At 40.8% G+C, this 14,340-nt stretch overlaps 1 protein-coding gene across 1 annotated transcript in view; it reads left to right on the forward strand.

Annotated features, from left to right (window-relative positions):
• The window catches only part of LOC308530127 (protein CFAP20DC-like), a gene marked incomplete at its 5' end in the record, with an annotated part of 119,378 nt that overhangs the window by 34,035 nt on the left and 71,003 nt on the right, over window positions 1-14,340 (forward strand). Inside the window, one exon of the mRNA XM_081106608.1 lies at window positions 10,107-10,460. Coding sequence (XP_080962734.1) covers window positions 10,107-10,460 — 354 coding nt within the window. The remainder of the gene's footprint in view (window positions 1-10,106; window positions 10,461-14,340) is intronic.

A 14,340-nucleotide genomic window follows, 5' to 3' on the forward strand; every position in this document is an offset into this window, starting at 1 on the left:
TTTAATTTTTTACTTAGAAATGCTGTCATTCCCCACCCCCCCACCCCCGCCCCAAACTCTGGCTGTGTATCACATACTGAAGCAGATATTTGCAAGGACAAGTAACTTGTCTTGTATAACAGTCCAAATTGAAACATTTGAGCCAAAAATTACCCATATTTGGACATGAATTATGTGTCCTGACTACTTATAGTGTTCAGATTAGCTAGGAATCTTTCAGATCTTCTCTCCATCTGACTTTTGGAGGCCTAAAGGACAAAGCTACAAACATCAAATTAAAAGGACCATTTTCTTTTTACTGTTGACAGTATTACAGATGTCCTCCATTTTCTCCCCCTTTTTCCCCCTTCACCCAGTCCCTTCCCCTCCCCAAGGTCTTCATCACACTATAGTCTGTGTCCATGGGCTATGCATATATGTTCTTTGGTTAATATTGTCTCTTCTCCCCCACCCCTTCCCCTCTGAGGTCTGTCAATATGTTCCATGCCTCCATGGACCTATTTTGTTTATTTTGTTCATTAGATTCCACAAATAAGTGATATCATGTCATATTTGTCTTTCTCTGTCTGGCTTATTTCACTGAGCATAATAATCTCCAGGTCCCTCCATGCTGTCGCAAAGGGTAAGAAATACTTCTTTTTTATAGCTGCATAGAATTCCATTTCGTAAATGTACCACAGTTTTTTTTATTTACTCATGTACTTATGGGCACTTAGGCTGTTTCCAGAGCTTAGGTTTGTAAGTAATGCTGCTATGAACATAGGGGTACATACATTTTTTTTGATTGGTATTTCTGACTTCTTAGGATATATTCCCAGATGTGAGATTGCTGGGTCACGGCAATTCCATTTTTAATTTTTTGAGGAAACTCTTTTAGTCCTTCCTCTCAGCTTTACTGGTATTGTTGCTTTAAAGATATTTTTTTAGCTCTCGGTAGTTAAGCTGTTTTGTGGAGAGCGGCTACAGCGTTTGGACAGGTTCAAGCCTGGGACTAAATGAGAGGACACGATCTTCTCGTGGCAAAGCTACGTGCAAGTCCCAGCACAATTACAGCCAAAGGCTATAGTTGTAAGCTTGACTTTATGATCCGAACCCGTGGTCCCATGTGGCAGAGTGATATAGGCTGCGGGAGGTGCAGCAAGTAAACAAAGCTTGATCAGGTGCATGTAATTGAGTAGGTTCGAAACCCACGAGAATGTTGTAAACATCTTGACCACACCCTTACTTTGCCTCAAGGAAACTGGCTATAAAATAAAGACTCTGCTTGTAGTCCATGGCACTGTCTCTAGCTCTCCATCAGAGAGGACAGCGTCCCACCCAGACCCAGCTTTCTTCTTTTGTCTGTCTTTTCTTAATCCTTCACCACCCTCTCTCAGGCTCACCAAACCTGGCTGTGCTGGCATGGTACACTGTTTCATTTATTATTTCTGCATAGCCTTTAAAGACTTTTAACCGTCAATTTATGTATTGGAAAAAATATGGAAGGACCCTATTTTGAATATATTGCCTGACATTTTTATTTCTGTATATTATAAATTACAGCATACATACTATCTAAACCTACCATGCAAATTGAATATTATGCTGTGTGAGTAGTTTTTTAGGCTGGTCACATGTTCATCTTTATTATTATTCTTTGAAGCTTTGTTCTCCTCTGGAAAAGTCACGGGCCCCTTGGTTCCTGCGACTTGCCTCTTCATTGTTACAGGCAGGTAAAGAAGGTTATAAAACTCTTGTTCATTGAGAGTAACATTCTACAGCTCCTGCTAAAAGATAAACATTGCAGATAAATATTTAGTGTGGATAGGAATTTGCAGATAAAGTCTTTAAAGTGTTATAGTTAAAAGAGCATGAAATCTAGCTTAGAGAAAAAGATGTTTTGTCTTGGACAATTAAGGAAGTCTCATCATTTTTCCCAAATATTCACATGATGATGTTTGCCGATCCCATCCAGTCCCTATAGTTTCTGCTATGATTTGTGTGTGAAGCATCATTGGCTACAGGTAAAGAAGTTTACAAGAATAATTTGCTCAACCCCTTTTAATATCAAGCATGCTGCAGGTTAGTTGCTTGTTAGAAAGCCACATTTACCTTTTATTTTGTTTATAAACAAGTAAAATGCATTATAAGACACCACTATCAATTATCTTTGCTACCCAAATGAAATTGTATTAATTTTATATTTCCTAAAAAATCAAGAGGTTGAACTACTTCTTGGGGATGATTTTTAGTAAGGACATTTAAGATACATTTGAATGGTTAATCTTGCTATTATCAAAGAAGTTTTTTTTGTTCTGTTATAGCTAATATCTTTAGCTATATTTATGCAAATAACTGTGTTCTTTGATTGACATTGGAAATATATACCTATATCATCTCTATTGTCTGCTAGTCCAATTAAAAGGTGCTGTCAGTTCACACATTTAGTCACAAAAATACTGGACAAAAGTGAAAACCCCTGCAGACTCAGCCTCAATTACACATTCAAAGCTGCTATCGAAGTGTGTTTGGAATATTGTGAATGTATTTTTACAGAACTTTCAAGAACATTATATGAGACATTATTCATTGTGGACTGAATTAAAACATCAATTGAAATATAAATAAATACAATCATTCACTTTTACAAAGGCTAAAAGAGGGTTCCATCCTGACTCACTCAACATTAAAGTTGTGATACAAAGAGCCTGGGTCCCATCTGCTCCAAGTAGATGGCCCTCAAGAGTCATTAAAATTATCTTTTTGAAATTGCAGCTCAGCAAGAGCAATTGGTTTTGTGCATCCAGAACTTATCCAAATGCCCATCTGCATGTCCTTTTAAGAAAGTAGTTCAACAGAGGAAGTGCTGGCTCCTTGGGGAAATCATTCTCTCCTCAGCCTGCATATGCTGTGCTACAGTTAATCAGGCAAACTCCATTGATGTCCCTGGCACTGGGGCGGGATTGAATATTTAACAAGCAAATGCTTCTTAGCCCAGAAGACAAACAGTTCAAGAGATTTGGGACTTTAAAAAAATATATCAAGTTAAATCAAAAGCATTTTGTATTTGTTCTTCTGAAAAACAGATGAACAGATGATTGGAATGTGAAAATGGCTTGACAATTCCTTTACTACTCTGACAAATTATATGCAATTGCTGTACAGGTTTCAGTAGCTAAATCATAAACCAAAGGGAAAAAAAATGGTTGTTTTTCAATCAGATCATAGGAAGCTGACTTCTTTTGCATATAACAAATGTATGTTATATAGAAAAAATTAATCCAAAAGCATGATTGAGCCCAAATGAGCTACATATGTGAGATCAATAAACATCATGTATACCTATATGATCTACTTTAGTAAGGCAGCAAAAGCATTACTAAAGAAAGGAATAGGGTTTACCAGTGCACTGCTTCTAGTAAATACTGCACTATTTTTATTCTCTGTTTATTTCCTCTCTAAAAAAGAGGCTGACCCAACTTAAATCAAAATATCAGTCTCATATATCATTTTGCCTTTCTCATTTATCCTAATTCTCCTTTCAGAATCTGGGATAAACCAGATTTAGTGGTTCTGAGGCAGCTAAAGTAAGTTAGCCTTTTGTATCCTGTCCAGATTCTCCAGTTATTTGTCTTTTCCATATATTTAAAACAGCATATTACTGTGGAAATGCAATACAACCAAGATACTGCTCACCAGGGAACACAGCTAAATCTGTCCAGTTCCTGGCACATCTCCACTTCTTGGCCCATCACATTAGGCAAAATGTGAGATGAATGTCCATATACACGATCATGAATATGTCTATATATAATCACTGCTCGTGCCAAACAAAAAGAAGTATTTTACAACTGAGTAAACTACTGAAAGGAGGAGAGGCTGTACTCTGACCTACCACAGGTGGAAGAAATAGGCTTCCCATCAAATGGATTGATTTTTTAAGTGTTTTTTAAATGATGTAGCAAACATCTGGTTTTTCATGCATTCCTCTAAATTCTCATCATAGTACATCTGAAGCTTTTAAAATTGCACTTTCTACTTCTTCCTTATGAAATCAATATCTTTGTAGGTATCTATCTCTCTATAGACTTTGTTTTTCTTGAGGACAGTGTCCATGTTCTTCGAACCTGTGTCTCTTACATAGTACTTAGAAAATGCCTTACACATAGCAGGAGTCTAAATAAATATTTATTGAACTAATGTTTATTGCAAAAGCTCTTAATTTCTGCCTATGTCGTATACACAATGGAATCCCAGGATGACCCAAAGATTTGAGCCCAAAGAGCCATTATTATACCTTCCTCACTTACCAGCCTATTTTTAGGTCCAGTATGTTTTAAATCCATAGTATATGCTTTTAATTTTTTAATATGATGGAGATGAATATGTAGAGGGTCTTTTGGTCACAGAAATTTCACTGCCAATTGTTTGCAATAATTATAGGAAATTGAAATTTTTAAAAGTTGGAAGAGACAGAGCACTATATAGTAGGCAGACTGAGTTAAAAAAAAATCTGAGTTCCACCCATACTTTCTCAGAACTAAGACTCAGGGATGTTGATATTCTTTGCTTACCTTCTCCAAACAAGAGTAACTTTTATTCTTTTTTACCTATATGAAACAGAAATTGTAAGAGTCACCACTCGATTCCCTAGTAATTTGGGGCAACAGGCATTGTTTAGGTTTCTGGCACTCTCTGTGTTTTTTTGCAGGGGGAAGGGGTGCGGGGAGTTTGTTGTTGTTTTTGCCTGAAGGCAGGGTTCTTCAACCCTGTGAATATCCTCAGAGTTTGCAGAGTGATGGTAAAGGACAGCTCACCCAGTGACAGCCCAGGGTTGCCCACCGCCTGCAGGACTGTTGTAAGTGCAGAAATTGTCTCCCCTTCTTAAGTGAAAAAGCCCATGGAGTGACACCCACCCACCATCTTTTCTTTACCCTATCGGGGACTCCAGAAAATTTGTTTCTCTATCATTTATGAAAAAATATATGTATCAGAAGATCAAGCCAGCATAGAGAAGGAAAATGTAGGCCCAGAATGAGTACCAAGAAGAAATATTCATAAAAGATCCTTAGACATGCCACAATCTTCATTCCTTACTCTAGAGAGGCAAGCTGTTTCTTAGAAGAGGTTCTAAGAACTGAGTGTACCTTTCTTAAAAGCCCAGTTGTCTGCTAATCTCACCTACTTCCTACAAGAAAGAATTATAACATGGCAGGATTAGGGATCTCAGACTCCATGTAAGCTTTCCAGAGTCACAAAGAATAACACTCTGCCTTCTACAGAGCCTTCAAGTCAGCCAGCCTCCCCATTGCCACCACCATTCCTTAACAGCCACCTCATTGTTTCTGGTTGTAACAATTTAATCATCCCCTAATTGGTCTCCCTTTCTACTATCTCCATAGAGCATTCTAGACATCCTACAAAAAATATTTACACAAACTCATACCCATGGCTTCTATTTTGTGCCACTGTGGTGCTCCACTGCCTCAAATCACTCTATGACTCTTGGATGCCTTCAGGAAAAAGTCCTTTGATGGCCAGAATTAAGTTATGGTCTACCATTATGTTCCCACTGTCTGCAGTGCCTGGAGCAATACCTTAGCCCAGCGGTTCTCAACCTGTGGGTCGCGACCCCTTTGGGGTCGAACGACCCTTTTACAGGGGTTGCCTAAGACCATCCTGCATATCAGATTTTTACATTACGATTCATAACAGTAGCAACATTACAGTATAAAGTAGCAACGAAAATAATTTTATGGTTGGGGGTCACAACATGAGGAACTGTATTTAAAGGGCCAGAAGGTTGAGAACCACTGCCTTAGCCCATGATGAGGAAGAAAGAAAGAGGCAGAACAATGATAAATAGGTACACAGATACGTAGATCACTTCCAATTGAAAGTTTTGATAAATTCCTCTCCTGTCCTGTGCCCAACCTTGAGCAGGCTCTCTCATCTTTCTTTACACATACATACTTCACTTCTACCAAAAGGGAAATGTCACCTTAGATCAGTGATGGTGAACCTTTTGAACTCAGCGTGTCAGCATTTTGAAAAAACCTAACTTAACTCTGATGCCATGTCACATATAGAAATTTTTTGATACTTGCAACCATAGTAAAACAAAGACTTATATTTTTGATATTTATTTTATATATTTAAATGCCATTTAACAAAGAAAAATCAACCAACAAAATGAGTTTGCCTGTCACCTCTGACACACGTGTCATAGGTTTGCCATCACTGCCTTAGATAGTGACCTGTGTGTTGAGCGTGTATGGTGGCCAAACATCAGGAAGTAACTGAACAATTTAATCAGTCACTCAAATATTTTGTTTACAAATGCCAAACATTGGAAATTTCTGGGTATTTGATTCTTTGTGACTGTTACTGAAGAAGATACAAATTCTCAGACATCAAGTAATATCTTTAAAATGTACTCTGTTTTTACTGATATTTTTTGTTCTAACTTTATCATTTTAACATCCATTTATTATATATTTAAACTAGAGGCCCAGTGCACAAAAATTTGTGCACTTGGGGGGGAGGGGGGTTCCTCAGCCCGGCCTGTGCCCTCTCGCAGTCTGGGACCCCTCGGGAGATAATGACCTGCTGGTTTAGGCCTGCTCCCAGGTGGCATAGGGCAGGCCCAATCCCTAGGTGCAGCCCCTGGTCGGGCTCAGAGCAGGGCTGACTGGGGAGTTGGGGCGCCGCCCCCTGTCATGCACAGAGCAGGACAGATCGGGAAGTTGTGATGCCACCCTCAGTCATGCTCAGGGTAGGGCCGATTGGGGGGTTGGGGCACCGCCCCCTGTCACACTCAAGGCAGGGTTAATGGGGAGATTGCGGTGCCACCCCTGTCACGCACAGAGCAGGGCCAATCAGGAGGTTGTGGCGCTGTCCCCTGTCACGCACAGAGCGGGGTCGATCAGGGGGTTGGGGAGCTCCCCCCCGTCACACACAGAGCAGGGCCGATCAGGGGGTTGAGGAGCTCCCCCGTCACTCACAGAGTAGGGCCGATAGGGGAGTTGGGGCACCGCCACTGTCACACTCAGGGCAAGGCCGATGGGGAGGTTATGGTTCTACCCCGTCACACACAGAGCAGGGCCCGTGGGGGGGTGGGGGGGGGGGTTCGGGCACCACACCCTGTCACACACAGAGCAGGGCCAATCAGGGGGTTGGGGCGCCGCACCCTGTCACACACAGAGGCGCAGGGCGATCAGGGGGTTGGGGAGCTCCCCCCTATCAGGCACAGAGCAGGGCTGACCAGGGGGTTGGGGCGCCTTCCCCTGTCACACACAGAGCCTCAGGGAGATCAGGGGGTTTGGGCGCTGCCCCCTGTCACACTGATCCCGGTGCCGGGAGGCCTCGCGGCTCTGCTGATCCCGGTGCTGGGAGGCATATTACCCTTTTACTATATAGAATAGAGGCCTGGTGCACAGGTGGGGGCCGGCTGGTTTGCCCTGAAGGGTGTATTGGATCAGGGTGGGGGTCCCCACTGGGGTGCCTGGCCAGTCTGAGTGAGGGGCTGAGGGCTGTTTTCAGGCTGGCGGGTGACTGAAGCTCCCAACTTTTTTTCTTTTTTTTTCCTTTTTTTTTTTTATTCTGGGCCAGCTTTAGCTCTGAGGCTTGGCTCCAGCTCTTAGGCCTCCGCTCCTGAAAGCAGGTATCTGGTTTGTTTGGGTTCTATAATCGAAACACTGTTTCAACTCCAGCTCTCAGATCCCGGCTGGTTGAAAGCAGGTTTCTGGGGTTTTGTTTAGCTTCTATATTTGTAACAATGTTTCAAACTGCCAGCTCAGAGGCCGGCAGCGGCAGGTGGGGAACGTTGGAGTCCTCTGTCACTGAAGCAAGCAAGCCTCATTCATGTTCGCTTTAATCTGCCTGGCTGCCGGCCGCCATCTTTGGCTGGCAGTTAATTTGCATATCGCCCTGATTAGCCAATGGGAAGGGTAGCAGAGTGACACCAATTTGCATGTTTCTCTTTTATTAGTGTAGATAGATAACGCAAATTGGAAAAATCTACCATGGCAAGTATCAGCAATGATTACATTAGTTTCTTCTTTAAATTTACTTTATAGTAAAAAAATCTACCAACAAAAATAGTACTATATTTCTTGTTTCCATTATTTACCTTATGGACATTGATTCTATGTTTAATCCCTCCTTTCTAAAATTTTAGAAATTAAAATTTTTGCTTTCTAGGGGTAATCCCAGAACTCTATACTTGTAAAATCCTAGCTTTCACTTTCAGTTTTCCCAATAATTATACTAATGAGGTTTATATTTTGTAGAGAGAAAACACTTTTTGTAATTGAAATTTTCATGTAAGAAAACTGTTTCACCAAACATGTTCTATTATCTACTGCTTTTGAACAATAAAACTGCCCTACAATAATATGAGGCAAAAATGCTTCGGTAGGCCCACTTGTTTTTAGAGTAGCCTTTTCCTGCTTAAATATGCTAAATACCATAAGTTCTAGTTCTTTCTCTTCCCATGGAGTTAGTTTATCATGAAATCAAATATAAAATTCTTAGATATTGTAGAGAACTTCCTATGAATCCTCTATTCTTTAGACATTCTTTGGAATGAATTAATATATTTGAGTGACTATTTTTTTAAATGTTCTCTTATTATTCAGTGGTTAAAAAAAAAAATGTGCCTTAGCAAATGATTTGTCTCTCTTTACGTTGCTGTTTTTAGTTACTCTTTTTTTCCAGAAAGACCTAATTTTTATTTATTTTATTTTTTCAATTACATTGATATACAGTATTATATTAGTTTCAGGTGTATGGCCCAGTGATTAGACATTTCTATAACTTTACAAAGTGATCACTCTGATAAATCTAGTACCTATCTGACACCAAACATAGTAATTACAATACTATTGATTATATTCCTATGACGTACTTTACATCCCCATGACTGTTTTGCAACTATTACTGTGTACTTCTTATTCTCTTCCCTTTTTTCACCCATTGCTCCAACCACTCTCCCATTTGGCAACCATCAAAATGTTCTCCGTATCTATGAGTTTGTTTCCGTTTTGTTTGTTTCTTTGTGTTGCTTTTTAGATTCCACATGTAAGTGAAATCATATGGTATTTGTCTTTCTCTGTCTGACTTAATTCCCTTAGCATAATATCTTCTAGGTCAGCCGTGGGCAAACTACGGCCCGCTGGCCAGATCTGGCCCGTTTGAAATGAATAAAACTAAAAAAAAAAAAAGACCGTACCCTTTTATGTAATGATGTTTACTTTGAATTTATATTAGTTCACACAAACACTCCATCCATGCTTTTGTTCTGGCCCTCCGGTCCAGTTTAAGAACCCATTGTGGCCCTCGAGTCAAAAAGTTTGCCCACCCCTGTTCTAGGTCCGTCCATGTTGTTGCAGATGGCAAGATTTCATTCTTCCTTGTGGCTGAGTAATATTCCATTGTATGTATGCACCACTTCTTCCTTTTCCATTCATCTATTGATGGACATTTACATTGCTTTCACATCTTGGCTATTGTAAATAATGCTCCAGTGAACATATGGATGGATGTGTCTTCTTGAATTAGTGTTTTGGGTTTATTCAGATAAATACCCAGAAGTAGAGTTGCTGGGTCCTTCTTTGTCTCTTGTTACAGCCTTTGTTTTAATGTCTATTTTGTCTGTTATAAGTATTGCTCCCCCCCCCCCATTCCCATTTTTATGAAATATCTTTTTCCATCTCTATTACTTCCAGTCTCTGTGTGTTTTTATCTGAAGTGAGTCTCTTATAAGCAGCATATGCAAGGGTCTTGTTTTGTTATTCATTCAACCACCCTATGTCTTTTGATTGGATCTTTAATCAACTTACATCTAAAATAATTGTTGATATATAGTTATTGACATTCTATTCATTTTTTTTCTTCTTCTCAAAGAGGAACCTTTGATATTTCCTGCAATAGTGGTTTGATGGTGATGAACTCCTTTAGCTTTTTCTTGTCTGGGAACTCATACTTTTTATTGCAGAATAAAATAAAATATATGTATATATTTTGGTTTATTCATAGAATATACTAACTTATTAAGAAGTTGTACTCAGTAACTGATTCACCACATTTCAGCTCACAATGATTTTCGCTTTGTTCCCCCTGTATAGGGCAACTACAGTGTCCAGGATTCTCCTAGTCCTTCAGGGTTAACTCAGTTAACATTGGAGAGCATGCTGGGGAAGGCTGCAAGGTGGACAAGTAAAGAATACCTAAAAAGTGCCTACACAGAAGCAGAAGCATCAGAAAGCCAGAATTTCTTGGTGCAGCAGATAGATAGAAACAACTTTCAACCGAGTTTGGTGCCTGTACCATGCCTTTCTCCCCCTGGAAGAAGCAGTGAACTCTCTCAGAATGCTCCAGGTCCCATTATCAAAGCAAAGGACCAAGTGCCAGCTTCAGTCAACAAAGCCTCCCTGGAGGAAATCTCAGAGGAGAAGCTGAGACCGACTCCTGGAGTAGCAGTAAGTGGGTCCACCCTGGTTTACATATGCGGGCGTCCATCCTGCTGTGTTCTGTCCCGTTCCACTTTGCACACATTCTCAGCAGTATCTATTTTTCATCATTTGCGTGATCAGTAATGTAGTTGCTTTCCTATTCAGATGTGTTTTAGCTCAGTAACAGCAGCTGTTAAAGGGTATTGCACATCCCAACGATAATAGAATGCCTCATGTTTTTAATGAGAAAGATAATTATCATAATAGTTATTTTTTTATTTCCTAGTTACTTCTCATTATTTTAGTCATCACTGCTTGCAAATTATAAATGAAGATCTTATTTTTGAGCCAAAGGCTTGCCAGTAAAGTTGACAGATTTTCAATAACAATTTACATTAGGAGTCATAAAAACATCATTATTCTATTCACTTTGCAGCAGTTCCCCAAATAATAAATGGTATGAGTGAAGGTTAACAGTCAAGCAATGTCATTGAGTAAATCCCTGGGCTAGTTTGGTGGCTATCTTCATGTCCATCAGATTGATTTTTTTTCTTCCTGTGTTGTCCTTTCTTCCTTCAGTTCCCCCGTAGCTGCACTTAGAAACCAGAGACTGTGCAGGACAGATGATACTTGTATTCCATTTTCTAAACATTAAAGAGTGTTTCTATTTGTCATGTCCTAAGTATTTCAGATGTGTTACAATGTAAAGCTTTGGTCCAATTATATTCTAAGCAACTTATAGTGGATAATTATTACCTAGCACAGGTAAGACACATATACATCATCGGCAACAAAATAGAAATAGCTGATATTTTTTAAACATTTACCACATGGGAGTCATTGTACCAAGCCTTTTCCATGAAGTATTCCATTTAATCCTCACGATTACCCTGAGAGGTAGAGACTGTCATCATCCCCTTTTTTCAGATGAGGAAGCTGCAGTTTGGAACAGTTGCACAGTTTTTTCAAGGACAACAGTTGGTTTGAGAGTCACAACTTGAACCTAAATTTTTTGTGTCTAGAACTACTGACTATGGCCACCATACTATTCTGCATAAACATGTGCTAAGTCATAAAAGCAATGGTCTCTCTTTAAGAAACATCCAAAATTAAAACAAATGAATTTTCCCCTTTTTATTTCTCATACTTATGTGCATGTTTGTATGTGTGCATGTAAAAAAATAGTAAATCACTTAACCTAATAAAAATGGATTTGTTTTATGGTGATTTTGAATGAAAGTAGTCAATAATATTTTTGCATGTTTTATTTTTGAAAATATTTCTAAAACAAATGTTCTTGTTCTCTCTGTCTTTTTTTTTTTTTTTTTTTCGGCTGTGCTAATGATTGGAATGCAGCCAATAAACTAACCTTAGACATTTATTCTCCAATGCTGGGCTACCAAAAACAGAACCAGAGCAAGCCTTGGAGAAGCATTCCACTCCATTTTCTCCCTAACTTCTTTGCCTCCACCTTCCATTAGGTAGAATCTAATGGAATTAGATTATATGTCATCCTATATATTCAAAAGATTGCTTATTTCCATTTTTTAAATCTTCCTGTAGAGATAAAATCAGAGCATCACAATCAGCTTGGGGACTTCTGCACAAATGGGCTTTAAGTACCTGGACAGTCCACTGCCTGAAAAATAGTGCTTTCTCGTAATACCAGGGACAAGGGAAGGAGCAAAGAGGCTGAAGTTTGGAGAGAGAGCAGGGACTTGCCCTCCCATTCTCTTCATTTAAGAAGCTTTTAGGATAAGACAGTTTCCAGAAGCCATTTACATTATTTCAGGAGACCCTTCTTTTTTTTTTTTTTTTCTTTTTTTTTTTTCTTTTTTTTTTAATATTTTTTATTGATTAAGATATTACATATGTGTACCCTCTACCCCCCCCTCTCCCCGCTCACCCCCTCACCCCCCCGGTGTCCGTGTCCATTGGTTAGGCCTATATGCTTGCATATAAGTCCTTTGGTTGATCTTTCCCCCTTGCCCCCACCCTCCCCTACCTTCCCTCCAAGGCCCGACAGTCCAATCAATGCCTCTCCGTCTCTGGATCAGTCCTTGTTCATCAGTTTATGTTGTTCATTATATTCCACAAATAAGTGAGATCTTGTGGTATTTATCCGCTCTCCAGTTCCAACCATGCTGTGGCAAATGGTAAGAGTTCCTTTTTCTTCTTCCTCTTCTTAAAGAATACCTTTCAGCATTTCATATAATGCTGGTTTGGTGGTGATGAACTCCTTTAGCTTTTTCTTATCCGTGAAGCTCTTTATCTGACCTTCCATTCTGAATGATAGCTTTGCTGGATAAAGTAATCTTGGTTGCAGGTTCTTGCTATTCATCTCTTTGAATATTTCTTGCCACTCTCTTCTGGCCTGCATGGTTTCTGTTGAGAAATCAGCTGACAGTCGGATGGGTACTCCCTTGTAGGTAACTGACTGTCTTTCTCTTGCTGCTTTTAAGATTCTCTCTTTATCTTTTGCTCTTGGCATTTTAATTATGATGTGTCTTGGTGTGGTCCTCTTTGGATTCCTTTTGTTTGGGGTTCTCTGCGCTTCCTGGACTTGTAAGTCCATTTCTTTCACCAGGTGGGGGAAGTTTTCTGTCATTATTTCTTCAAAAAGGTTTTCAATATCTTGCCCTCTCTCTCCTTCTGGTACCCCTATAATTCTGATGTTGGTACGCTTGAAGTTGTCCCAGAGGTTCCTTACACTATCTTCATATTTTTTGAATCTCTTTTCTTTTTTCTTTTTCGGTTGGGTATTTTTTGTTTCTTTGCATTTCAAATCTTTGACTTGATTCTTGGGATCCTCTTGTCTGCTGTTGGAGCTCTGTAAAGTATTCTTTATTTCAGTCAGTGTATGCATAATTTCTAATTGGTCCTTTTTCATGACCTCCATGGTCTCACCATACTCCTTGAGGGATTCATTAAATTTATCGGCGGTTTCCATAAAATTCTTGACAAACCTTATAAACGTGGCCTTGAACTCTATATCCAGTCGTCTGGCCTCCTCCGTTTCTGCCAATTGTGACCTGTTTCTTTGTCTCCGCATTTTGGCTGCTTCCCTGTGTTGATAGAGTGGCCTGCGCGCCAGGTGTCCTGTAGGGCCCAGTGGCTCAGCCTCCCCAGTTACCTGGGGTGGACACTCTTGGTGCACTCTTGGTGCCTCGCTTGTTGTAGGATCACTGGGAGGAATTGACCTCCAGGCCAATTGGCTGTGGGAAGCAGCTGTGTCTGAAGTGGGAGAATGGACCCCCTCTGACCACTGGGTACAGTGGCTCCTGGATCTAAGGAGGTGCTAATTCAGCCCCTGCCTGAGGCCACACAGCAGGAACTACGAAGAGGCTCAGCTGTGAAGCAATGCAAGCCGCTGCGGGGCCTTGGGCCTTCTCTTGGAAGTTCCGGGTCTGGCTGGCCCGGCTGCAGTTAGGTAATTATCAGGTTGCAAAGTTCTGGGGCATTCACATGCAAAAGCCTCTGCCGCAGCCCGGGTGGGGCGGGGTCTCAGGGAGTCAAAAGGGCGGGGAAAGAAGCTATGGCTGATTCTCCGCGCCCGGAGTCGCGCGTCTCAGTGTCCCGGCAATGGCTGCAAGCACCTCCGAGGGAAATCTGCCCCCAAGTTCGCCCGCTGCCGCCTGAGAGAGCAGCCTCTGCCCGTATGAGACCTGGGTCCCCAAAGACTTCCCGGAACCGGAGTTCAGAGCAGTCGGAGCTTGTGATTCAAAAAGACAGCCGCGTCCTCAGGTGCCACCCCCTTTCCGCGCGCGCGAGCCGCCGCGTACCTCTGCACTCAGCCTCCGCAGCTCCTCTGGCTCTCAGCGTGCTTTTCTTGTCTTCTAGTTGTAGAAATTACACTCAGCCAGCCTTCCTGTTGTTTTGGACGATGTTTGCTCCGTCCTTTGGGGTA

The sequence above is a fragment of the Myotis nattereri genome (genome assembly GCF_964212035.1).
Source record: "Myotis nattereri genome assembly, chromosome: 14".
NCBI classification, from domain to species: Eukaryota; Metazoa; Chordata; class Mammalia; order Chiroptera; family Vespertilionidae; genus Myotis; species Myotis nattereri.